This window comes from Emys orbicularis, chromosome 1 (genome assembly GCF_028017835.1).
Source record: "Emys orbicularis isolate rEmyOrb1 chromosome 1, rEmyOrb1.hap1, whole genome shotgun sequence".
Classification (NCBI taxonomy): Eukaryota; Metazoa; Chordata; order Testudines; family Emydidae; genus Emys; species Emys orbicularis.
The window spans coordinates 313231006-313256580 of record NC_088683.1 but is presented as its reverse complement, the minus strand read 5'-3'; the positions used below and the strand labels follow the sequence as shown (position 1 = coordinate 313256580).

The window sequence follows — 25575 nt, the reverse complement described above, 5'->3', positions numbered from 1 at the left end:
CTTTAACCTATATTATCTAGCTTCTCATGTGAGCCACTGCTAAATGGTTTCCAAACAATGAGCTGTGCTTATCGGTCTACTTATTGAAAAGGATGTAACAGGACTATATTATGCACCATTGATTATTGTGTGAGCTCAGTTTACAGAAATAAAACTAGTGGATTTTTCCCAAAGAAATATCCAGACCCCTATGTTTCTTTTGAAAAAGAAATCTGTGTCAATATGTTGACAACTCCATTTTAACTCCAGAAGGCATGACCAGCTACTGCTGTGACAAACCTCATTTTGTGGGACAGTGCTGTGGCTGGCTTAATTTTCTTTAGACAGCTTCCACTTCATCAGAGTCCAGTTTGATGTAGGATTTTTCTCACCCTGTCTGAAGATGACTGGCCTAGCATTTGCTAACAATCTTCACGCTATGTCACTTACTACCTAATAAGAGCCTGAAGAGATCTTAATAGACTCTGGCCTCTCTTGTGGCACTATGATAAAAAATAAATACATCTCCCTTTTGGACAGAAGTATGTAACCTGTTTCTAATGCAATTCATTTCTCCTTACTGCCTTCCTTGAAACTATAGTTTCTTGAGTTAGATGTGGACACACATTCCAAAATACTCCCACAGAATTAAGAGCTCTAGCTCTTTTTAAAAGAATCCTCTTTTGTCACTGAATCACTGCCTTCCTTCTGAATGAATGAAAAGAGCAAGGGCCACAATGTGGATAACCACCTGGTGGATCTCTTCTACTTTATATAGGACCTCCTCTAAGATAGGGCATTAGATATGCAGTATTCAGTGATAGTAATTTCACATTGCACTTTCTGTTCACCATCTACATTTCACTTAAAAACCTATGTTTTGTGCTTTTTCTTAATCATTTTTGGTTTGTTCAGTATTTTTACTCATTTCTCTAAATGGATATGATTCATTCCTATAGTTCTTAGTGTTTATACTTTATGTATTTACCAAGTTCAGTTTGGTTTGTGTATATTTCCCCTGTGCCTGTATGCAGAAGTCTGTTGTGAGTTATTTGTATATTTGGGTATTTGCATTTTTTTTAAAGAAAACATAATAGACATAATATTAATTATGAAAGTGCACAATCAACTCAGTTAAGTTTCAGAAATTTCACCTTGCTTTTCCTTAATGGTGGAAATCTTGATCAATCTTTCTAAATTCTATTCCACCAAACTAAAATTCTAGCAGTTATTTCTCTGTGGAGAAAGTAATGTACAAAATATTTAAGGGGGGTGTGTGTTTTCCCCTCATTTCTTTTCACTGCTGTTATGCGATTCATAATACTACAGCTCTATCCCGATATAACGCAACCCGATATAACACGAATTCAGATATAACGTGGTAAAGCAGCGCTCCGGGGGGGTGGGGCTGCGTGCTCCGGCAGATCAAAGCAAGGTCGATATAATGCGTTTTCACCTATAACGCGGTAAGATTTTTTGGCTCCTGAGGACAGCGTTATATCGGGGTAGAGGTGTATTTTGCAAGGCAGCATAACTTTTATTCCCATTTATTCACTCTTCTCCCTCCGCCCCCCATCACTCAGTGGAAATTCTACATCTATATTGCTGTCAATATAGGCTGTAGTCTGTCCACAATTGTAAAATATTTGCCCTATAGCATGCGATTGTGTAACAAAACCCTATTTGATTTTAGCTGAATTTTGTAGACTAGCTTGGCCTGTTGTTTGTACATAACTATCAAACTGTATAAGAATTTTTTATTAAAAGTGTGTGGGTTTAAAATAGTGGAGACTTCAACTAGAAGATGCACCAAATAAACTTTATTCCTTGTTTTAATTATTTGGGGGTGAGTTACGTCTCTTAACAAAGCAGTCTGTGCCAGCTGGAGTTAATATTATCCACCATACTTCTATGTTAAAGTGCAGAGTAATTGGTATCCAGATAATTAGGCTTGGGGCACCAGTCATGGGATTACATAGCAATGGCTGAAGATCTGAGTCTTTTGAGGCCTGACCATTCCCATCAGTATGTTTATGTATCAGCGTCTGCCTAATGACACCTGGAGCAAAAACTTTATTTTCACACCTTACCTCAAAGCAAATGCACAAGGGAACAACAACTCAATTTCTGTTTTTGCGGACTATGATCTCTACCTTTTTTGTGCTTTGTTTGCTTAATTCTCATATTAAATTCTCCTCTTAAACTGGAGGAAGATAAATTAGGGTTTGAGTGGCTTTATTATTAAAACTTGTGTGATGAGCCAGCCCTTTGTCACAATCAGTCTCTAGCCTTCAGGATTTGTTTCTCTCACAAGGCTAAAAGAACACTTGCTGGACTGAAGGCCTTGAAAGATGAACAACATTCCTCTTCATCTTCGCACTTCTTCAGAACTTGTAAACAAAAACGTACCATCTGTAAAATGCAAATTAATCCTGGAGACAACTAAGTTAAGTGTTGGCAGGTGTGTTGCACCTCAGGATTTTGGAAATTAAGTCAGTTTATCTAAATTTGAGTCCCTATCAAAATGAAAGTTTAAACCAGGATTGTGGGTTGTATTAGAGCTCTGCTTAACTCATTGGGAACAACCAATGACCATCAAGATACCTTGCTTTGCTGTTTTTTCAGTCTTCCAGCCCCAGCAGTGAGAGACTTAAATTCTCTTTTGTTACTGACATTCTTCCTTACTGACCCCAGCTTCTGCTTGTACTTTTTGCTCAAGACAGACTGTGCTGACTCATTCAGTGTGCATTCACTTAGTTTGATTTTATTTTGCGTGTTCTAATTATTCATGAGGGTCCAAATGAGCATAGGAAAAGTTAGATCTGTTATGGATGGACAAGGGTACTGAGCAGATTGCTCAAGTGGAATGTATCAGAGGGGTAGCTGTGTTAGTCTGGATCTGTAAAAAGCAACAGAGAGCCCTGTGGCACCGGAATGTAATACTTTAAAATTCTGTAACATGTTGATCAATGTGCTGTATTGCAACCTTTCATCCACAAAAGTGTTGATCATTCTGATTTGCAAAGAAACATGTTAGTCTATATAAATAGTGAAAAATGTGGCCTCACTAATTTATGTGAAAATTGTTTATTTTCATAGAACTGAAGAACCAGGGTTAAGCCTTGTCTACATGGGCACTTTACAGCGCTGAAACTTTTTTGCTCAGGGGTGTGAAACACCCCCCTGAGCGATGCAAGTTTCAGCACTGTGAAGTGCCATGTAGACAGTGCACCAGCGCTGGGAGCCACTCCCCTTGTAGGGGTGGTGTCCTTTTTTTTTTTTTTTTTTAAACAGCGCTGGGAGTTCTCTAGCTAGACTACACAGCTAGGTTAAAGCGCTGCTGTAGCACAGACTCTTCTGCCTGGTCTCCTCCAACTGGTCCCTGTCCCACTCCTGCCTCTTCCCTGCCCTTTGCTCCTTGTCCCAGTGTCCTCATCTCTACAGTCCCAGTCAGGGGTGGTTCTAGGGCCAGGCGAGCAGGGTGGTCGCCCTGGGTACCAACTTCCAGAGGCCACTGAAATGGTGTGATGCTGGGTTGTTTTCTATATTCATATTTTTGCTTCACTCTGTTTCTTTGCTCCACTTTGATTGGCCAGCCACTTTTTTTGGCTTACCTGCTTGGTAGGGGATGCCAAAAAGGTTACTGCTCTGGCCAGCAAAATGGCTTGGGCTGCTCTTGGTCCCAGTTGCCATGATTTTCATCCATTCCTTTTGCCCAGCTAGTCTGTCTTCCCCTTCCTTTGCCAAAACTCCCAGTCCTGGTTTCCTCTGGCCTAGGTTCCTGGTCCCAATTTAATTCTCTTGCCTTTCCTCTCTCTGCATTGGAATCAGGCAGCTTCCTCTTCACTGTCTGGGCGTCAACCATGTGGAGCGTTGAGAGCACAGGAGAGACAGGCTCACTACTCTCAGTTTAGGTCCCTGTTTCTGACATGGCCTGCAGCAGCCCAGAGCTGCAGGGAAAGACCTGCTCATAGAATCTCAGGGTTGGAAGGGACCTCAGGAGGTCATCTAGTCCAACCCGCTGCTCAAAGCAGGACCAATCCCCAGACAGACTTTTACCCCAGTTTCCTAAATGTCCCCCTCAAGGATTGCACACACAACCCTGGGTTTAGCAGGCCAATGCTCAAACCACTGAGCTATCCCTCCCCCCCTCATGTTGCCCACTGAGGATGGACTATTGGAGATTTTAGCTGTGGTCTGGCTAGTCTCGTCTGAGCATTTGCAAGCTGTGATTCCTAACCCTTTCTCTCTCCTCCTCCCCCCCTCCCCCATGAAAGCATGTAACTTCTCCAAATTTGGGTAGATTTTCACAGAGATGGCAAAAGGCAAATCCTCAACTCACGGGCCACTCACTGCCAAATTTGAAGTTCCTGCTTTGAAGCATTAGGGCACTAGTGCCTCTCAAATAAAAGCTCCAGAATTTAAACTTGGCAAAACATGTTTTTCCCTACTTTTTTTTCTTGGAAACATCTGAACTGTCTTCAGGGGGGAAAAAAACAAAGAAAAAACATCCCAGCCTGAGGCAGGCACTTAAGATTGTAAATTTCAAACAGTTAAAATTTGGCAAACTTATCAGCAACCAAACGTGGGATTTTATTATGGGAAATGTCAGGCAACCTCAACAGGCAGTGACACCCCCCGCCCCCTCATTGTAAATGAGCAGGCCGTTTTCTGCATAATACTCAATTGCAGTAATTGGAATTTGGGTATTTAAGTTATTTTAGGGGGAGAAAGTAGAAATGTCTGTCTGCCACAGTTGTGAGTTGTCTCTGGCATGTTTTTTCCCTAGTAAACCGTATTGTCTTTAGAATTATGACTAGACTGTAGCTAGCAGTCTAATATTGTATATAAAATACTTTAAAAAATCTTTGTACTCTGAATATGTCTAATGATGAACACGCAATACATTTTACTAATAATTTGTCAATTCAGAGAAGCACTGAGACTCTTGAGTCTTTATACCAAATGGCCAAGAAATGGAGGGTTTTTACATATTAGTCAGTAATGTGGAGGAACTTGTTTTTGGTGTAATGTTTTTGTTTTCCTTTCTTTTAGGTACATACATTCTCACAACTGCTCTACTGCCTTTGCTGGAAAAAGAAGATGATCCCAGAGTTGTGAGTTTATAATGCTCCTTTTTTAAGCTGCTGTTTTTACTACACTCTTTTTGTGTTTTGTGGCAATGTCTCTTTCCTCTTTGATTTTGTACGTTTGCAGCCCCGGTACTAGTTACCCCTCTGTCATGTGCCTCGCACACTCTTAGACTCTAATAAATAGTAGTCGTCCATTCAAAATCTGAATTCTAACTTGCAGTTTTGTACAGGAGCTACAGTGGCCGGTGAAGTAGATAAAATATCTTATTCAGAGATTGCTTCCCTACACCATATCTCCTGCAGCACAGTAAAACACCTATAACAGGAGTGTAGGGTTAAAGTTGCCTTCTAGACTTTGGTGCAAAAGGGGACATTTTATTATGAAGCATTCAATATTTATACAAAATAATTGAAAAATGTTCTAATGAGCTGCCACCTATATTTTAAGGTTTGCTGTCTTCTAACCTGCCAGGATTAGAAATGCACATCAGGCCTTTTAATGTGCCTGTATCTAAATAAGAAAAATGGATTGGCTTTTCCCAGTGCTGGTCCTGGATCAGTGAATTAAAAAGTCTATCCCTATTCTGTCCCTTTATTAGCGATTGCGATAAAAGCATGAGCAGGTCCCTAGTGGGGCAAAGAGCATTTTGAATGAGGATCTGCTCCATTTTTGACCTTTGTCAGCTCTCCAGGTACGCTTTGTGGTACAGGTGTGATGGTCCTCTTCTACAGGCACAGTGTAAAGAGAGTAGAACAGAAAAATCTTGTATGCAGTGTAACTTCATTAGTGGGTCTTAAGACAATCTTAATGAACGTGGGGGATTGGCTTTTTACATTCACTTAATTTATTACAGATAATTGTCTCTTCAGGAGGGATGTTGGTGCAGAAATTAGATGTATCTGATTTGCAGTCTGAAAACATAACATTTGATGGTACTATGGTCTATGCCCAAAACAAGGTAGGTATGTGGATTTGAAAGTAAACCCTATAACTTGGATCAGACTGACAGTGTGATACAGCTTCCTTTAAAATAGGCTGCAAATCGGATGGCTATTGACATGGGATTGCTCTTTTCACTGCATCTAAACTAGATATAGCGCAGCATGCAACATTCCTTATCAATACAGTTCATTTCCTGCTGAAACTGAAATTAATGTTGCATATTACAGTAAAGATTACAGAGAAGCTTGAGGAGTGGGTGATTCTTGCACTTTGTGAGAGCAATATGAGTGTTTAGTTTCACCCAACCCCAAACATTTTACAGAAGGGGTTGAGCAGAAAATTAGCCTGGATTAGTGTCTTTTTCTCATTCCATTTCTACCCCTATATTTAGCCTGCAGAAAATGGAGTTGGTGAATGAAAGCTTCCTGAACTTACATTAGCAAAAAGCTTTAATAACAAACAAACGGGTTAATACCTATTGCTGCGTACGTAGGTTGCCTTTACCACTCTACAGTGGTTTCTGACAACATTATCTTGAAGAAGAGCTCTATGTAGCTCAAAAGCTTGTCTCTTTCACCAACAAAATTTGGTCTGATAAAAGGTATGACCTCGCCCATCTTGTCTCTCTAACATTATCTAATGGATTGCTGCTTTTCCCAGTATATGAGTGGTACAGGTATTTTCTATATTGTCTGCAACCTGGTAATTACAGTGCACTATGGGTGTATTGGAAGCATTTGGGATTGGCTACTGGGAGACAGGATAACAGATTCAATGGATCATTGTTCTTTTCCTGTATGGCATCTTTTTGTTGTATCCTAGAGACAGCAAGTAGTCTTGACAGAACAATGGGCTAAAGTGCACAAAAACATCCATTTCTCTGCCATGCATCCTGGCTGGGCAGATACACCAGGTACAGTCTGCTAAAGGCACTTACGCCTTCCAGTCTTAGTCTAAAATTGAATCATAATATGACATTACTGTAAATTTGTATAACAGGTCCACCGATCTCTTCAGTTTAAATTCCTGGAAAGTGGCTGTTTTAGAACCCTCTGCTGTCCTGTTTTACAGGGAGTCTGAAATCAGCTGGAGCTGGGGATGCAGGTCTGCACTCTAGTCTGACCTGCTCCTGCAATTCCCCCCACCCGACACTCTTGCTTCAGAATCTGGGCCCCCCAGTGATCTCACTCTCCCTTTCTGCTTTGAGCTTGGAAACCAGCAGTTCCAACTGTGCACTTCAGTATCTTGTATTACTCACCCACACCACCTCTGTAGTTCAACTTCCCAGTGGACTTCAGCTTATTCTGCCTTGTTAAGGAGATGGATACATGGTGAAGGATTTCCACCCTAGATCAAAGGACAGTCTAGTCACCTTCCTTTACTTTTACACTCTGTAGAATGCAATTTCTTAATAGGCTTCAAAATATCCCTTTACAAATCTAGGGGCTGGCCTGCCACATAGGGAGCTCCCCCAACACCCACTGATCATGTGACTCTCCACACCCTCCTGCAGTTTCCTGCCGATTGAAAATATAGGCTTCATCTTTCCTTGCCCAACGTTTTACTTCACACTTAAGCAGTTTAAATGCAGTGTTTGTAGCTTAGGGAATACTATTTTCCATGTCTGCTTTTTTTGCCATGTGCTTATAAAATAACTCAAAAGACTACACTGGTTAAAGTCTATCTCATTATTTCTAGCAGTCAGAGTCATAAAATCAATGAAAATAAGAACTAAATCCCCAGATATTTCCACCATTTGTTTTCTCATGTTCTGCATCCAGTCAACTTTGAACAGGATCAAACAGAACTGGGGAGCACCTCTTTTTGATTCTTATTCTCTCAGCCTTTTGACTGTCTCCGTACACTTTAGTCCAAACAATGAGAAATGTCTGGTTCATCTTTTAGCAACCTAACATCCCACCACGATAGTAACTCTGCCATCCATGGGACAATAGTGTCTCCTTTCCCTGATTTTAAAAGGTCACTGCTTTTCACACTATTACCATTTTAACGTTTAAAAAACTCTTTAGCAAAAAGCCTTGATTGACTCAACACCCTTTCATTATTCTTCACTGTAGCGGTGAGATCAGCGATGCCAGAATTCTATGAAAAGATGAAGAACAAACTGCGCACAGAGGCTCAGGGAGCCGATACAGTAGTGTGGCTGGCAGTCTCCCCTGCAGCAGCTAAGCAAACAAGCGGCCTGTTCTTCCAAGGTAAGGTGGCAGTTTCATAGATTGAACCTGAAGGAGGAGTGCTATTACTGCACTGATTGTACAATGACTTCACCAAAGGGCCAGAGTGGTTATACGTTGAGGGTTAAAATAGTTCCTGCAATTGTTTATAATGTGTGACTCCAAAGGCCAAGCACAGCGTTGCATAACTAACAGAACTAGTCAAACTGACAGTATTTTGCTGGTCCTGCCCTTTCGACCAGCTGGCATTAATTGGATAAAACATCTGGGTTGAAGCTGGCTCTGCACATGACTAGGCAGACACGTGGCAAAGCAAAGTGAGCCCGCAGCGATGTCCGATGGACTCTTGCCTTCTGTACAGAGTACAGAGGAGTTGCATTCATTTTGAGGGCACTTGTCTCCCCTCTTTCTCCTGTTCACATTAACAGTGCCCAGGTGCCAGTGCACACTCGTTCTTTCTGCAGCTCTGTGGTGGGGACTTGCAGTCAGGATTGTTAGTGTGAACAATGCAGACTCTGAGATGAAATCTAAGTGCAGCTGGGTTGGTGAACGGGGGGTCGGGGGAGAGGAGGGTGGGAAAGGGCTTTGAACGTTCCCATTCTGCCACTCACACAGTAAGTGCTCAAGTGGGAGTGATTTTGTGACACCTCTGCTCTCAGGGCAGTGGAGATCTATGATGTGGGAGACAGGCCAGAGGTGGGGGCCCCTTTTCATAGAAAGCCCCCTCCCCCCCCCTTCCTGGGTGTGACGAAGGCCTGCTTTCAACATGTTCGCTCAGTCTGGGGCATCTGGGAAGTTTGGATCCCTCCTCTCCACAGGTACCAGACCCACCCTTTTAATTAAAAAGTAGAAGAGATTTTTACTGTCCCCCACCCCCCAAGAGCAGTAAACTACAGGCTTGAATCAGCTGCCCATAAACCTGACTGGAATTTCTTTTCAGATGGAATCATTTGTCTGTGGTGCATGCACAAAATGGAACACACGTGTTCTGCCTCATTGTAGAGCAGGGGTAGTGCCTCTTCTTCATCCTTAATCTCTCTTCCTCCCTCTTATTTCTACTGTCTGCTCCAACCACGCTTCCTGCTACCTCGTCGTCATCACCTCGGCCTGGCCCAGCTTGCCCTACAGCCTTAGCAAACAGGCAGGGGGACTGTAATCCTCAAGGTTGACCAGAGCTGTGTTCCTGTGAGCTTTGCACTTGGCAAGGCCGCAGCTTTGGAGAGGGGCGTGAAGATTCTTGGGTTGGCCCCCAGTAACACTGTGTTCCCCATTTTGTCGGTTGGGGAACCCTGGGACTCAGTGGCTCAGTTCTTTTTGACAACTCTGGGAAAATCACTTGTTTTTAAATGCTTTCTGTGCCATCATCCCTTGGGGTCAGGCACAGCCCCCCTCCTTCCCCTCTTGACTCTGAATAGTGCATTGTCATCCCTTGCTGTCTTAGTTCCCTGAGAGCTATTTGCCAACTCACAATAAAATACCCCCAAACTGGATGAATATGCAGCTGTTCTGCTTCCATTCCCCTCCTGCTTCTCTTTCACCTTCCTTATTCTGTTCAGTTTTGATACTTAGTGCAAACCCCAGTCAGCTTTTTTGCTGAGGAAGGGAAGGGGGCTGGGAGTAGGCTGTCCTAAGCTCAAATAATTCCTTCCCCTCTGCTAATGAGACTTCACAGGACAGTGCACAGGCAGGCAGGAAGCTGTTTCCTCCATAGCTTTGGCCTGGTAGAGTACAGCAGTTCCCAGGTATCCATGTAGGCTAATTCTCGCAAACATTTTTCTTCCCCCCCCAGTAATATTGATTGCTGCACCATAAGGAAGAGTGAGTGTGCCTCTTATTGTTTGGCTTCCTGTGCACAGCCTAGGGTAAACAGATGTAATGCTGTATGTACACTGAGTTGTTATGCTAACTTCACAAGAAACTGACAATTCACCTTTCTGGAAATTCTCCTCTGAGGATGAGAGGCAGGCCCCTGTGCTTCCATGGAAATCTTCCACTAGAGCTCAGAACAATGTTTGAAACTGAACTCTCGTGCAAGGATGGATGACAATCCTGTAGCTCTCCACAGCTTCCTGCTTACTGCATGGCTGCTATAGCTATGGTGAAGATAAACTAGCTTTCTGCAGCTCAACTGGCCACTTCGCTAAACATATTCTAGCAATACTGCTGAAGGAGAAATACTCCTCCAATGCACAGTAGTGATCTGAAGTTGCTTTTTAAAAAGAAAGTCATTACTAAGTTCTGTGACCACAGTCATTGTGTTAAGGCAAAGACAGAGCTTCTCTGTGGGTGGTATGTAATTAGTTAATCAGGAATGGAAATTTAGTACTATCCCTTGTGTTATGGTGCTCTATTGGTGGAGCTGTGTGGTAGACTGAACCAGGAGGCTCAGGTTCATGTAACCAGACAAGGAATGTCTTATTGTGCAAGTTTGGCTAAGCATTTTGACTGAGAACCAGTTTATTCTCTTGATACAAAGCTGAGTGCTTAACAAGCTAATTCCATAGTGCTAATGCTAAGCTCTGTATTTTAAGGATAAAATTAGCCCAATTCCACCCCGTGGAATAGCTGCACCAGTGCAAACCCACATCCTGAAAACAAGGAAAGCTACAGTTTGTTTTGCTGCTTGAAACTGGGTAAACTCCAGCAAAGCAAATCACTGCACTGGTACAGCTACACTAATGACTAAAATCAGGGCTAATTCCTATGTGGACAGGGCCTTCCTTTTTCTAATGTCTGGCTACAAAAAGAGTCTACATCTTCTCTATAAAATCAGTCTCACAAGGACAGGCCTTTTGGGTACCTAATTCAAAATGAAATTAGTGTAAGTGCATTCTGTTTTGGTAAATGAAGTAATATTTTTTTAAAGTACAGTATTTAAATGTTGCAGAAATCCACAAGGCCAGATTAACCTTTTGGCCTCAGGATCATTCTGTGCACAGGTAAAATGCATTGGTGGTTCTGGTCTGAGACCCACTTTGTGCTCTGAGAGGTGAAAGATTTACTACTTTTTTTTTTCTCTCTCGCTCTCTCTTCCCCCCCCCCAGACCGGCACCCTGTTTCTACCCACTTGCTCCTGGCCAGAACATATTCTTCACCAGAGGAGGAAGAGAAGCTAATAGAAACTTTGGAAGAGCTTTCCCAGAAATTTAAACCCACTTGATCATGTCTTCTGTAGGCATTTATCACCACCCAACTGAACAGAAATGAAGCTTTGAATTAGAATACTAGCAGAACTGTATTACACCTGTTACAAGTATGAGGGGAAGAGAACAAGTTTGCTACAACTAATATACTTAAGCAGAATCACAGTTCACCTTTTATAAACAAGTTGTAATGTATACTGTTACTGCAGGCTTTTATAAGATAGCATAAGCTATTGAGCAGTTGAATATGAATTCAGATTTTGCTACCCTGAAGTCCTACCTCTGTCATGTCATACATTGGAGTACATGCACCTTGCTTCAAGTATGTAAAGGAAACAGCAGAGGGAGGTATTTCAGCATTGGGTTGCTCATAGGTGCCTTTAACAAACAGGTTCTAGCCTAGCACCATTACTAATTAGTGACTGCCCCATAAACCTGTGTGGCTACAATCAGTTAGTTAGTGCTTGGTTAGACTTTACCTCTACTATCTAGGTTTTGCTAGTGTCCGTATTCTCCCCTTGCACTCACAACTCAACCACTGCTTTATACCAGTAGAGGACTGTGCTGTAGGTGGAAAATAAAGTGCTTTTTCCAAGACCAGAAGTGCTAGACTGCTGTTTGGAAAGGCTATTATAGTCCTTTTCAGTCTGATTTTCTAACTGATCTTTTATTTATAGCAAACTACTTTTCTTCTTTGGAGGCTAAACCAGTACCTTTCCTTCTATCTATATATACTGTATTTTAGAGCTAAGAACCTTCTCTCCTGTATGGGGGCAGGGGGTAGTCTGCTTACGGGGCTGTAGACAACTCAGTTTGGAGTGTCTTTCCTTTCATAAGGCCTGTTCCTACAAAGGTCTATATCAGTTTAACTGAACCAGCAAGTGTTACACAATTCATGTAAACAGTCAGGTTTAAGGCCTTGAGATTTTCTGTAAACTAATTACTGAAAACAGGAAGAAGTAGACCCCTAGTTTCTGTGTGGGCAGCTCTGCCGTTGTTGCCAAATTCCTGCTGCTTGACTCAATGAACAGGGAGGAAATACTATTCCATTCCAGCCTCAAGGGGTTGGAGCTTTGATTTAAGGAAGCACAGAGCCACATACCAAAGTGAAAACCTAATCTGGATGTGAGCTTGCCTTCAGCAATGGTAATGACAATGCTTGAAAATAGCTGTACCTTTACAGGCAAGAGAATGAAAGGAGAAACTAGTACATGCTTGTTACATGGGTGGCACCTAAAGGCTTTACTACAGCTTTAACACAAGGGTGCACACATCATAGCTTCTATATGCTGCGCTTACTGCATGTAACAGGACTAGTTGCATTCCACCCTCCATTTCAGGGACTCACTGAAATCCCCCTCGCAAGGGTTCTGTATGTCTCCCATACCAGCATCTCAGTACATCCTCTAGTGATCATGTTACATTCAGACAGAAGTGCGGGCTAGTTGAGTGCAAGGCCATGCAAACTCAGCTAATTATGGGAGGTAACTAAAAGGTTACAAGGGGTTAAATTCATTTTAGCTGTGTACATTCAGAATTGATAGAATATGCTGAATAAGACAATCGAAGTGCAACCAGGGGGAACTAATGAACTTTGCCTAATTCTAAAGTATTGGCCTGCTTAAGGCAACATGGACACAGCCACACTGCAAAAGCAATAAAATTTTGAACAGCAGTAGTTTGATTGCCTATAGGCAACACCAGTCTTTGGCAGTAAACTTTTTATAACAAGCCTTTGAAAATTACAAAAGAAATATTCTAACATACGTTATTGAGACTGTTAAACTAGAACCTGTCTATAAAAACTAATTAGTTCTCAGCTAGCAGCAAGAATACTACCTTTAAGGCTTGTCTACACTGCATGGCAAAGTCCACGGGTTAGAGGAGGTAGTTATAGAGCACTGTAACTGCTCAGTGTAGACACTGCTGGCATGTTCTAAAAGGTACTTTGTTTGCATTAGAGTCCTCTGTCAATAAGACCCCCTCTAGAACACTTTGCTGCCATGCAGACAAGCTCATTGTTTACTAGAGATATCAAAGGGAGTGAGCTGTCTTTCTGGGCTATAAAGATTGATCGCTTGAGGCCATGCTACTGCCCAAAGGAGAAATAATTATGTCTAGATTTTAAATGTTGTAAGGAGGCTTTCACAAAAGAGGTGTCCCAGCTTGGTGAAGTGCACATAGTTTAAAAAAGGAGTATGCTGTAAGGTCCTTTACATTTGTGTTCAAAAGCATCCAATTTCGGACTGAACACTGACTGATTTAAAGAAACTTGTGTTTCCAGTCTGCTCCCTATATATGTAGAAATACAGTCAAACGAAAACATAGTAGTATAACAAGCTTCTAGCAAGATACAGAGTAGTAGATGTTAGAATATAGATATTCAGGCCTGCCCGTAAAGGTCTATATACTTTAAGAACTTAGGTGTATTTTTAATCACTTAGCTAGTTATAGAGGTATGAAACGAATCAAAAATCACAAGTCCACCTGTGTACGGGCCTCCTCCCACTAGGATAGCCTGAGGCCTTGTTCTTAGGCTAAGGCCTTTGGCTAAGCAGCAGGGGCAGCCATAAGCTGGGAAGTGTACGGTCACATCCTCACATCCCAAACCAGTCACACTGAAATAAGGTGCTATTGGGCTGTTAGGAAGACAATCCTGTCCTGATAGAGCCCATCACCACCAGATAAAGAAACCGATCTTAAGATGGTTAAAGAAAACTTAAGTTTGATTGATTTCTTGCCAGACAGGATGCTCTTATCAATGGTTGTGAAACCCTCATTTCTGTATTTTTAATCTTTATGGCCCCCACTTTTCTATTGTTAATCTGTCTGGTTCTTTAACTTTTTCTGTCTGCTGTATAATTAATTTTACTAGATGTTAGTTAATTAGGGTAGTGGGATAGAATTGGTTAGAGAATTATGTTACAATATGTTAAGATTGGTTAGTTAAATTTCAGTAAAATGACTGGTTAAGGTACAGCTGAGAATATTACTATATAAGCCGGGGTCAAACAGGAAGCGGAAGAGAAACTGGAATCATGCTTGCTAATGGGGGGGAAGGAACTGGAATAGGGACACAGGGTAAACGCTCTGTGGCATCAAAGCTGGGAAGGGGGATGGGTAAATGCTCTGTGGAGTCAGAGCTGGGAACGGAACACTGGGGGGGGGGGGGGGGGGAGAACAGGCTCTATCGGCATATTAAAGGTAAGCCCGACTGGTGTGAAGGGCTTCGGAATAGGCTTGCTTGGAAACTAACCCCAATAAACATTGCATTGTCTGCGCTTCGGACTTCTGGTCTTTTACTGCTTGCTGTCTGCGTGACAAGAACCAGGGAAGTGGAGGGTTGAGGGAAAGCCCTCTAACAGTATATAACTTTAAGGTTATTGTAGTGTTGAAGAGGAGACTGGTAAAGAATCTAAAAAGCAGTAAGTAGTATGAAAGCTAGAGAGAGAGAGAGAGAGAGTGTTTTGGGAATTGGATTATTTCTCACATACAAATTACAGTGAAAAAGTACAACAGGAAGATTTGCACAGACATTTATTTCCCAAAGGTTTAGGTTTTACATTAACAATTTATTAGACTGTTTGAACAGTTAAACAGTTACTGAAAAGATGGCAAATTGTGGAGGGAAAATTCTAGACAAAGGGAAACAATCACATTCAGCAGCATTTTAATAGTACATTAATTGCAGAATTTAAATAAGTTTCTCATTACTGAATAATCTTATTAGGAAGCCAAATTCCTGTGCAACTGGAATTTCCTACTACCAGTGTAAAAATATACCAAACCCTCACCCTTCTGTAATATTCTGACAAATGGCATGTGGGTGTCAATGTTCTTAGGGAACTAAATATATTTTAGTCAATTTGCAGTGACTGAACACTACCCTTCACACCTGCCAGCTTTGTTGTGGTTGAAGAGAAAGTTTCAAAATAGATTCCAAAATCCATAGTTAACCACTAACGACAGAGGGCATTCTTCTATTAAACAGTGGAGAGAAAGTTACCCATACCAGATAATTTAATAAATTGAAGCATATTGTTTGGACAAGCGTTTTAACAGAAAGCATACGCAGTAGCTACATTTCCTAATCTAGCAGGCTGCAGAGCTTAACAACTTAATGTTTGTGTACTTTTCAGAGTGTTTTAGCTAAAGTAAGTTTGCACCCCTGTAGAAGTCAGTATAATGTAAGCTACCTAAAACAGCGCATAAAACTAAAAAAGTGCACTTACATCTTTTGGTCCGTATTCCATACTTAAATATCCCTTTATTTGCTTTCCATTCATAGGCTATAGGTGGAAAGGATCAAAATCATGTAAGCGTAAAACTTAGTCACAGTGTAGGAAAATGCCAGCTGTCTCATTTTGTAGTTGAAGTGCATTTGTGATCAACAATTAAATCTAGGGCTAGGGCAGCAATTCAAAACCAAATATGTAGTAGTTCATAACACTGGCATATTTCATTTAGTTCAACATTTAAACACAATTCTTCTCCCCTTTAAAAACATTCCTTTTTCCTCACCACAAGTTTGACGGAGGTATGTAATCATGATGCAAGTGAGATGCTTTATTTTAAAATATAATGCACATTAGGTTATACCTGTCATGTAAGCAAATACATTCATTGTCATCTTAAATTCTAGTGGCAAGAGACACTAGTGACAGAATATCCAATGTAGACAGAGGACCAGCACTGGTTAAGCAATGCACTTTCAATACTTTAAAACAAAAAAAACTAAACAGCCAGACACAGGAAGGCAACAAACAGTTAGTGAACTGGTGAAGTTATTTTTCCAGGATATGTAACTTTCAGCCTGAGTCTGTAATGCCAACACAGCTGTTCTTCCTCACCTCACCTCCTTTCCTACAATCAGTCAAGAGCTTTGATGCTAGCTTCCAAGAAACACTGCAAACTTACCTTTGTCTTATTAAAAAAAAAAATCCCATCAAGTCCTTATATTTTTCCTTACTCTTAAGAGCTCCCGGTCAATAGTTAAGGGGCTGTGTGCTCCTGTTTATGTAAATAGTTTTGCACAGGCCAGAGAGTAACACCATGAACCATGCTTAGACTTACTTCCCTGCACCTTCTCAAGACACACGTTCCTGTTTAGATGATAACCACCCCTTGCAGGCTCTGAAGATGGGCGCGCACCATCAACGCTACAGCAGAACTGATTATACAGTGTTTTGAGCTCTACCAGGGAAGCAAACTTGAACACTTTAATCTTTGATAGGAATGCTAATGTAATAACGGTCAGGTGATTTTTCAAGTTCACAGGGTCCCTGTCCTGAATTCTGCGTCTGGCACAAACTTGTTCCATGTAAAAATGTTAGTCTTACTAAAAAACCTGTAAACAACAATTGTAAACAAAGTAGGTTGCCTTCTAGTACCAGGGCTCTGCTGATAACAATGGTACCATATCACATTTGGTGCTGTTATTCTCAAAAGCAGGTGCAGGGCACATCCAGTAACTTTGTAGTGACCACACATTTTTGTAGAATGTACCACTGAACTGGAAATGATTTTACAGTGCAGATCCTTCATTACAATTTCTTGAAGGAAACTCAAAGTACCATCTACAGTTATTTGCCTGCTTCTGAAATGCCAGTTTTCTATACTATGTATAAAATGAGAATTTCTCAGCTTACTATTGTACCATGGGACAAGTAAGGTTGCAGGGGAATATGTCCCTACGTGACTCAGATTAAGGGTGGTATTTTGAAAAGTGCTCAGCAATGACTTCAGTGGGAGCAGAGTTAGGCAAACACCAAATACGCCTGAAAATCCCACCTTGAGATAGTGTGTGTAGATTTCTCTTCTAGGCCAATTAATACAATTTTCAACTCAATCTGATTACATTTTAGGGAAAATGTCACTTGTTAAAATACAATAGCATCTGTGGCAGTACAACATGTTAGTCAATGTTTAATTTAGTAAGTGGAAAGTGAATGTTGTTTAATAACCCAAGCAATAGTGGATACAAAGGGATACTTGTAGAAAAATCACTGCTCATCGACTTCATTAAGGACTGGCAGCCCCTCACCATTTGTAAACCATAGTAAAAGAAACCCATAGTCTTCAGTTGCCCTTCCGACCCCCCATACTCGGTATGTTCTCCCTTTCTTCTGCGAAGCTCTCTGATAGAACTCTCTCTAACGGATAGCGCCATCATATTTTCCCAATTAAATTAGATCTCACTTTAATTCATCCAAAACTAGAGCTTGTCAAAGTCTTCCCAGTGCCAATTTTGCAAGATTTTGAATTTGGATGAAAATGGGGGAAGAGGCTTCTAAATCTGGGCATATTTCCCTTGTTTTTCAACCAGTTTGTTCCAACACTACTTTATAATCCTACTTTTGTGGGTGAGGTTGCTTTTGATGGATTTTCACTTACCTTGCACTTGGACAGACACCAGTGACTGGTTAGGGGAAAGAATTCTGGGATGTGAATAAAGGGGTTTAAAATCTTTGTATGCAGGCAGACAAGTGGAGAGGGAAGGTACCTGAAAGGAAGGAAAACCAAGAAAAAGCTAAGTAAAATTTAACAAAAATGGCACCTCCAGTATAAACGTGTCCAAACCCAAGAAATATTTCTAGAGGAGGGCAGTATCAATATTTTATACCCCCCTATGCAGGTTCACAGACCTAATTCCTAAAGGGAGGGTGTCAGATATTTACAGGTAAAAAATGGAACGTTCTCTCCCTGAACATAGCTATCTTCTAAGCTGATGGGATATATAAGGCAGGCTTTAAAAAAAGATGTGAGGACAGACGATCCAAAGACTGCAGTAGTGGCAAGTCAGGTATTTGGATTTCTACAGTACCCAATGTCAAAGAAATTGGAAGACAAACAGCAGCTGATCAGGAGACGTTATAGCTCAATCCAGAAGGTGGCACTGTTTCTAACAGGATAAGCCCCAACCAGTCGAAGTTTCCACAGCTGCTAGTTTTTGCAGAGCTAGGTGAAGAAGGGAACTTTGAACAATTAAGGCTCTTCACAGTTTTTCTTCTTTTGGGCTGGGAGGGTGAACTCTGATTGGCAAAACTAAACCTTTATCAGCCCCCCACACTACTGGTGGATTTTAAGGATTACCTAAAAACACAGGCCCCTCACGCTCCAAAGGAAACAGCCTCGAAGGACTCCTAGGGCATGTGTACACTACAAAGTTAAGTCAAGTCGACATCCAGCCGCCACAGTAATTAAGTCAGTGGTGCATGTCCACACCATGCTCATTGTGTCGGTGGAGTGCATCCTCACTAGCAGCGCTTGCATCGATGCACAGAGCAGTGCACCGTGGGTAGCTATCCCACAGTGCAACTAGCCGCAGAGGGTTTTAGGAAGGGCTTGCAATGCCTTATGGGACCAAAACATTGTCGCAGGAGGGAATGGGAACACGGCTTTGGCCTTCCATGATGCAGTTTTCTCCCTCCCTCTCCTGATATAAAGGGCAAACAGCCCATACTTTCTCAAGCCTTTTTTCGAAAACTTGGCTTAGCCATGGACCCCACTCAGCTGTGCAATCTTGTTGTGAGCATTACAAACACCTCACCTTACCCTGCAGTATTTCCAGAGCCGAGACAGGAGCTGCCACATGGAATACAGCGATGTCATTCAAGCAGCCCTGCTGCAAACCATAGAACAATTCCCGGTTGCTGCTGGCAATCGTGCAGCACTTGAACACGGTGGAGCGCTGTTTCTGCTCCTGGGAAACAAGCACTGACTGGTGGGATCACATCGTTGCACAGCTATGGGATGACGAGCAGTGGCTGCACAACTTTCGAATGCGAAAGGCCACGTTCCAGGAACTTTGTGCAGAGCTTTCCCCAGCCCTGAAGCGCAGCAGCACTAAAATGAGACCTGCACTGACAGTGGAGAAGCGAGTGGCGATAGCTCTGTGGAAACTTGCAATGCCAGACTGCTACCGGTCAGTGGGGAATCAATTTGGAGTGGGTAAATCCACTGTGGGAGCTGTTGTGATACAAGTGTGCAGGGCCATTAATTGAATTCTACTAAGAAGGGCAGTAACTCTGGGCAACGTGCAGGACATAGTGGATGGTTTTGTCACGATGGAGTTCCCGAGCTGCAGTGGGGTGATAGAAGGTATACATATCCCTATCTTGGCACCAGACCACCTAGCCAAAGAGTACATAAACCGTAAGGGATATTTTTCAATGGTGTTGCAAGTGCTGGTGGATCACAGTTTGACAGACATAACATGGGATGGTCAGGAACGGTGCATGACGTGCACATCTTTAGGAACACAGGTTTGTTCAGAAAGCTGCAAGCAAGGACTCTTTCCAAATCATAAAGTAAGCATTGATGATGTTGAAACGCTAACAGTGATCCTGGGAGATCCAGCGTACCCCTTGCTCATGAAGCCGTACGCTGTACTCAGAAACAGTCTTTTCTGGGGCGCACAGTCTGCGTAGCTGGAGGGGCCACTGGGAAGCAGATACCCACTGAACCTCACTTTTTCTTCAGATTAAACATAAAATATAAGAGCATGTAACCCCGACAGTTTGATTGGAATTGCACTCACCACAGGTGCCTTCCCTGGCATCACACTTGGCCACCATGCTGTCCTGCGACCAAAAATACCTCCTGGTTCTCTGGGAGAATGGATCCACCCGCACCTGTCTCCCATTCTCCTCCTCCTCCTCCTCTTGCTTGTCCAGAATGTCCTCCTCGTAGTTGCCTGAGGTGGCCTGGAACTCAGACTCCTGGGAAGTATCCATGCTGCATTTGGGGTTAGTTGTGGGGTCACCACCAAGATCTGCATTCAGCTCATTGTAGAAGCAGCATGTGTGTGGTGCAGAACCAGAACAACTGTTCATCTCCTTTGTCTTCTGGTACGTCAGCCAAAGTTCTTTGATTTTCACATGGCAATGCTGCATGTCCCTGCTGTAGCCCTTCTTCTCCATCTCGTAGAGGTCTCTCTCGGCTGGATCAGAGCTGTGCCTGCACAGACTCTTCTCCCCACAGACCAATAAGATCCACCACCTCCTGTGTACTCCAGGCTGGAGCGTGTTTGGGGCGTTAAGTCACCATGATCAGCTGGGCTGGTGAGCTCTCCATGCTGATCCAACAGGAAATTGGAATTCAAAAGTTCCTGGAGCTTTAAAAGGGGAGGAGCTGTTTCCTGTGTAGCTGGCTGCTGTGCAATGGAGTTGAAAAACGATCTCCAGAGTGGTCACAAAGGAGCATTGTGGGACACCTCGTGGAGGCCAATTCAGTTGACTTACACAATGCTGTGTCAACACTGCCTCTTTGTCTACCCACCAACATTGTGTAAGCGCTACGCCTCTCGTGGAAGTGGAGTCATTAACTCGATGTTACAGGCGAGTTAGGTCAGCAGAAGGGACCTGGTAGTGTAGAGGCATACATTATTAGGGAGACATAAGGTGTCTTCCATTGACCTAAGTTTGTAGTGTAGAGCAGGCCCTGGATAATGTGCTGGTGTGACTAACCTGGTCAAAGACCCATCAGCCACACCAATATGCCACTCAGCTGCTTAATCAAATGGTGCAGACAGGCTGATAAAACAAAGGGAGACCTGCAGAGCTTGTGTGCCTGGGCATCACCATAAGAAGAGCTTTCAGAAAAGTTGGGTTTTTCTTGCTTCTGCCAATTTGTCTGCTATTAACTCATTAATAAGTAAAGCCAAGAAGTTAACTCAGAAAAAAGTTCTGAAGCCTTAGTGGGAACTGAGAAGTTATGCTGCCAATCAAGATGATGCCAAGAATCCGGCAGCCCACACATCCTACTCTCATTGGCTGCTCAGGCCCTTCCAAGTGTGATAAGTGAAAACCCATCTAATTAAAAGAATGACCTCGTTCACTCATTGTTTAGAAGAGGCAGTTTTATTTCAGCATAGACAGAACAGGCAGATGTATATCAGATGAGACTGTATATCCAAATTTCCCTATTAAAAATTAAACAAAGCAAGAGGATGGAGAGGTTAAAGACAGATTTTGATGAAAATAAATTTAGTAAACTGTTAAACTCGTGCTGAAGAACATATTAAAGTATCTTGGAGACATGCATTTACATATAGGAACCACAAGACAAAGTGGTAGTTGGATCATTTATGCCCACAAGAATTATAAACTGCCAAGTAGAATTGTTAGAGGAAAATTGACTGGAACAGAAATCAGTAGAAGTTTTTCCTGTTTTTAAAACTAAATCTATACCAATCTGAGGTTAGCAAGAGCTTTATTTGGTCAATATAATGAACACAGAAAACAGACTGATAAAATAAAGGGAAAGTGAAAAATAATGCTCATCCTTTGGAAAAACAAATCAAACCATTAGCTGGTCAATAAAAATCGACTTTTCTAAGGCAGAAGTATTACCACATGGATGCCTGGGAAGTGCAATTTATCACCATGTGGCTTGCATGCTTTTGTCCTAGTCGTAAGGAACCATCAGGACTACATGTTTCTCTCTGATGCAATATTATTTTTGTATTGAACATTTACCAAAGCCCAAACTGGAGGGAATGAGTTTTACAAATGTGCTGTAAATGACCAGATTCACAGTGTTAAAGACAAACTATTTATTTTACTCCACCCTAAAACCCAGGGGTCCACTTCATCCCGGTCTATCTACATTTACTTAGCTCAATTTTTCCATGTTCACCAATACTCCACTGACTGAGAACCACAATCCCAAGTAATTACCAGTAACAATTTCTTGGTAGAGGGACACAGAAGTGCTATTCATCTTCTTAAGAGAAATGGCAAGGGGCATTTCAGATCTGCTCAAGGAAGTCCTGACTGTTCACAAAATATTAAGTATCAGAGGGGTAGCCGTGTTAGTCTGGATCTGTAAAATATTAGTTATCTGGCTCCCATTACTGTAGTATTGGAGTGTCTCAGTGTAATGTATTCTCTCCATACCATCCCAGTGAGGTAGGGAAGTGCTATCGCCCCCACTGTATAGATGGGGAACTTCGTCCCAGAGGGACTAAGTGAGTTGCACACAGTCATACAGGAGGTCTCTGGCAAAGCACGGAATTGAACTCCAGGTTTCCAGAGTCCCAGGCTAGCACTAACAACCAGGACCGTCCTTACTCACCATGGAATCCCGATCCTGACTGGGGCCTCTGGGCATGCTATGATTAATAAAGAAGGCTAAAACAGCAGAACTGGGTTCAGCTTTGTATCCCGTTGACTATTATGCATCTCCACTCTTAGTTCAGTCTGAAAACAAACATTCTCTTTCAGCACTGTTTTCTTTTGAATTATTTTGCCAATGGTTCTCTGAGTTCTGTCCCCAACAGGAAAAGATTTCAGTCTCACTGAACACAAATAAATGGAATGGAGAAATTCAGAGATGCCTGGAATTTTTTTTTTTTTTTTTTTTTTTTAAACATCGTTACACAACCCACCAAACTGAAGATACTGAAGTAGCCACACAAAATTAAGGGAGAATCTCTTTGAATCCTGATTATTAGAATTTTGGGTCTTTATTGGTCCCAAGCTGGAGGCAACGTTTTTCCCTCAGATGCATGCAGGATTCCCACCGTCATTCATGTGTGAGATCATAAGGAAAAATCTGGCCCCAGCTTGTCCATCAATACTGCACACAAGTGATTCTGTAACACATCTGCTCTCACACGGTGCTTTGCCAGACTTGGCTCATCCAAAATCAGCAAGCTTGCAAATAATAAAGTGATACTTATCTCTTATGCCCAAACCACTTCAAGTTAGAGCTCAGGGCAGTCAGCACTCCAGTCTTCCTAGAAATGTGGTTAGGGGTTTGGGTTTTTTTTAACATATCTGAGTGTGTATGCACGGCATATAGTGAAAAGATAAAAAAGACTATTGAAAAAAAATATGCACCATTTGTTTAAGCTGGTCAATGCAGTCTTCTGTAAAGAATCAGGATACTCATGTGGAGTATGTACACATTCATTGCACCATTAGTTCCTACATACTACAAAACAGAAAGATTTAAATGCTGATAATTAATCTGGTCTTTTTTTCCAAGCTCTGTTGTAAACAGTAAGGACAATTCATGCACTGCATTCTAAAATAATAGTTATAGCAGCCCTGTTTTGGACTGAGAAAAATCATCTCAATATTTTTCACCTACATTGAAGTCTTATGAAATGAAGCAATCTGCGTATGAGAACATACGATTTCCTTGGGTTTGCTTAAACCAGTGGTTTCTTTCTGCAACTAGATGGGGCTACACAGAATCCTTTTCAAATGTCTGACATCCCACTTTCGCATCAGCAACCAATCCAATACTGAGGAAATATGCTCCCCACCCGCTGCCCAATACTGTATATATTTAAGCAACCCTGCCAGGGCTAAGCTTTAACAGTTATCCCCTTTCATACCACTTCAAGGATCACACCATGTGGTGTTAAGAACCCCCCCCCCTTTTTTTTTTCTTGCTTGATATCAAGGTCACCATCAGTAGGGTTACCATATTTAAACATTAAAAAAAGAGGACACTCCACAGGGCACAGGGCCCTGGCCCCGCCCCCAAAGTCCCCGCCCCAACTCTGCCCCCTCCCCTGAGCGCCCCGCATTCCCCCTCCTCCCTCCCAGCCATGCGAAACAGCTGCCCGAGCGCTACCGGCTTCACGGTTTGCCGGGCAGCCCCCAGACCTCCAGACCCTGTGCCCCCGGCCGGGCGCTTCCCCAGCGCAGCTGGAGCCCGGGAGGGGAAGCACCTGGCGCAGGCCGGTAGTGCTCAGGCAGCTCAGCTCTTCAGCTACACAAAGCTGAGGTGTCTGGGGGGAGCAGCAGCAGGGGCCGCCGCGGGGGAATCCGCCTGCAGCTCGCAGCCTGCCGGAGCCGCTCTAAGGTAAGCAGGGGACTGGGGCAGGGATGCCGGCAAAACAAAGCTGGGAGTATTTTCCCGGACATGTTCGGCTTTTTGGCAATTCCCCCTGGATGGGGATTTGAGGACCAAAAATCCGGACATGTCCGGGAAAATCCGGACGTATGGTAACCCTACCATCAGGTCATAGAAAATAGAAAAGAGACCTATTGGATCATCTAGTCTCTTGTTACTAGTGCAGAATTCTTCCCTGCAGTGCAGTTTGTTAGCCCTCTGTCCAGTTTGAAACGACCCACGCAAGGAGTTTGTTTTTTCTATCCTCAGGAGACTATTGCTGTTAACTGTTGCTAGTAGTCAGCATACATTTTCCTTTGCCTAATTTCATCTCATTCCTAGTTCCTACCTTAAAGAAAAACAACACACTTCTCAGCTTCTCCTCCAAACCCGCAAAAATATCTTCCTTTAGTCACCAATACCGAGCAGGAACATAAGTAGTTATATTAATATCTTGCCTCAGGTCAATTGCCAACACACTCATTTATTGTCAGTGCAATGTACAATAATGGTGGGGTTTATCTTCTGTAAGCATTGCAGTAATCATTGGTTTTTAAGCCACACAGACTGGGTAGATTCCCTGAAGGGGAAAAAACGCTAACAGAGGATAGATGAAAATCTGATAAATTTAAATTTAAGATAGGTTTCAGAGTAGCAGCCGTGTTAGTCTGTATCCGCAAAAATAACAGGAGTACTTGTGGCACCTTAGAGACTAACAAATTTATTAGAGCATAAACGAAGAAGTGGGTTGTAGCCCACGAAAGTTTATGCTCTAATAAATTTGTTAGTCTCTAAGGTGCCACAAGTACTCCTGTTATTTTTTTAAATTTAAGAGTGGAGGAAAGCTAGTGTTTTCTGCATTCCTTTGATGCAGTGGAAAAATCATGTAACTAAAATAAACTGCAACTGTAATCAACTACCCCAAGAAAATGGAGGATTTCTGCTTGTACTTCTTAGGATGTAATTTAACATCCTTGTTGAAAGATGCCCTTGCCTCACCTCCAAGTAAAAAGAAAAGGGATAATTGTATAGAATAATTGCACTGAGGGTCTCTCCTCACAGCTATAACTGCAAGAATGGAGCAGGCAACAGGAATTTTGGGATCCACGCTGATCAAAAGGGCTGAAAGAAACTGCCACTAAGGGCTTGTCTACACTTACCGGGGGATCGACGCGTGGCATTCGTTGCATCGGTGGTCGATTTAGCGAGTCTAGTGAAGACCCACTAAATTGACCGCAGATCGCACTCCCATTGACTCCTGTACTCCACTTGAATAAGAAGTGCAAGGGGTGTTGACGGGAGAGCGTCTCCTGTCGACATAGTGTAGTGTGGACCCCACGGTAAGTAGATCCAAGTTACATAGTTATTCACGT

The 25575-nt window shown here is 42.5% G+C and overlaps 2 protein-coding genes across 5 annotated transcripts in view; one reads left to right on the top strand and one right to left on the bottom strand.

Annotated features, from left to right (window-relative positions):
- Positions 1-25575, bottom strand: part of WDFY2 (WD repeat and FYVE domain containing 2) — a 163334-nt gene that overhangs the window by 10753 nt on the left and 127006 nt on the right. The window lies entirely within an intron of this gene.
- Positions 1-25575, top strand: part of DHRS12 (dehydrogenase/reductase 12) — a 51243-nt gene that overhangs the window by 14308 nt on the left and 11360 nt on the right. For 2 of the 4 annotated variants that reach the window (XM_065402860.1, XM_065402874.1), the window contains exons 6-9: positions 5035-5096; positions 5927-6031; positions 6838-6928; positions 8094-8231. In XM_065402860.1, coding sequence (XP_065258932.1) covers positions 5035-5096; positions 5927-6031; positions 6838-6928; positions 8094-8231 — 396 coding nt within the window. Of the gene's footprint in view, positions 1-5034; positions 5097-5926; positions 6032-6837; positions 6929-8093; positions 8232-11254; positions 11933-25575 lie in introns of those variants that run through there. The other 2 variants (XM_065402867.1, XM_065402881.1) reach the window with 2 other exon arrangements.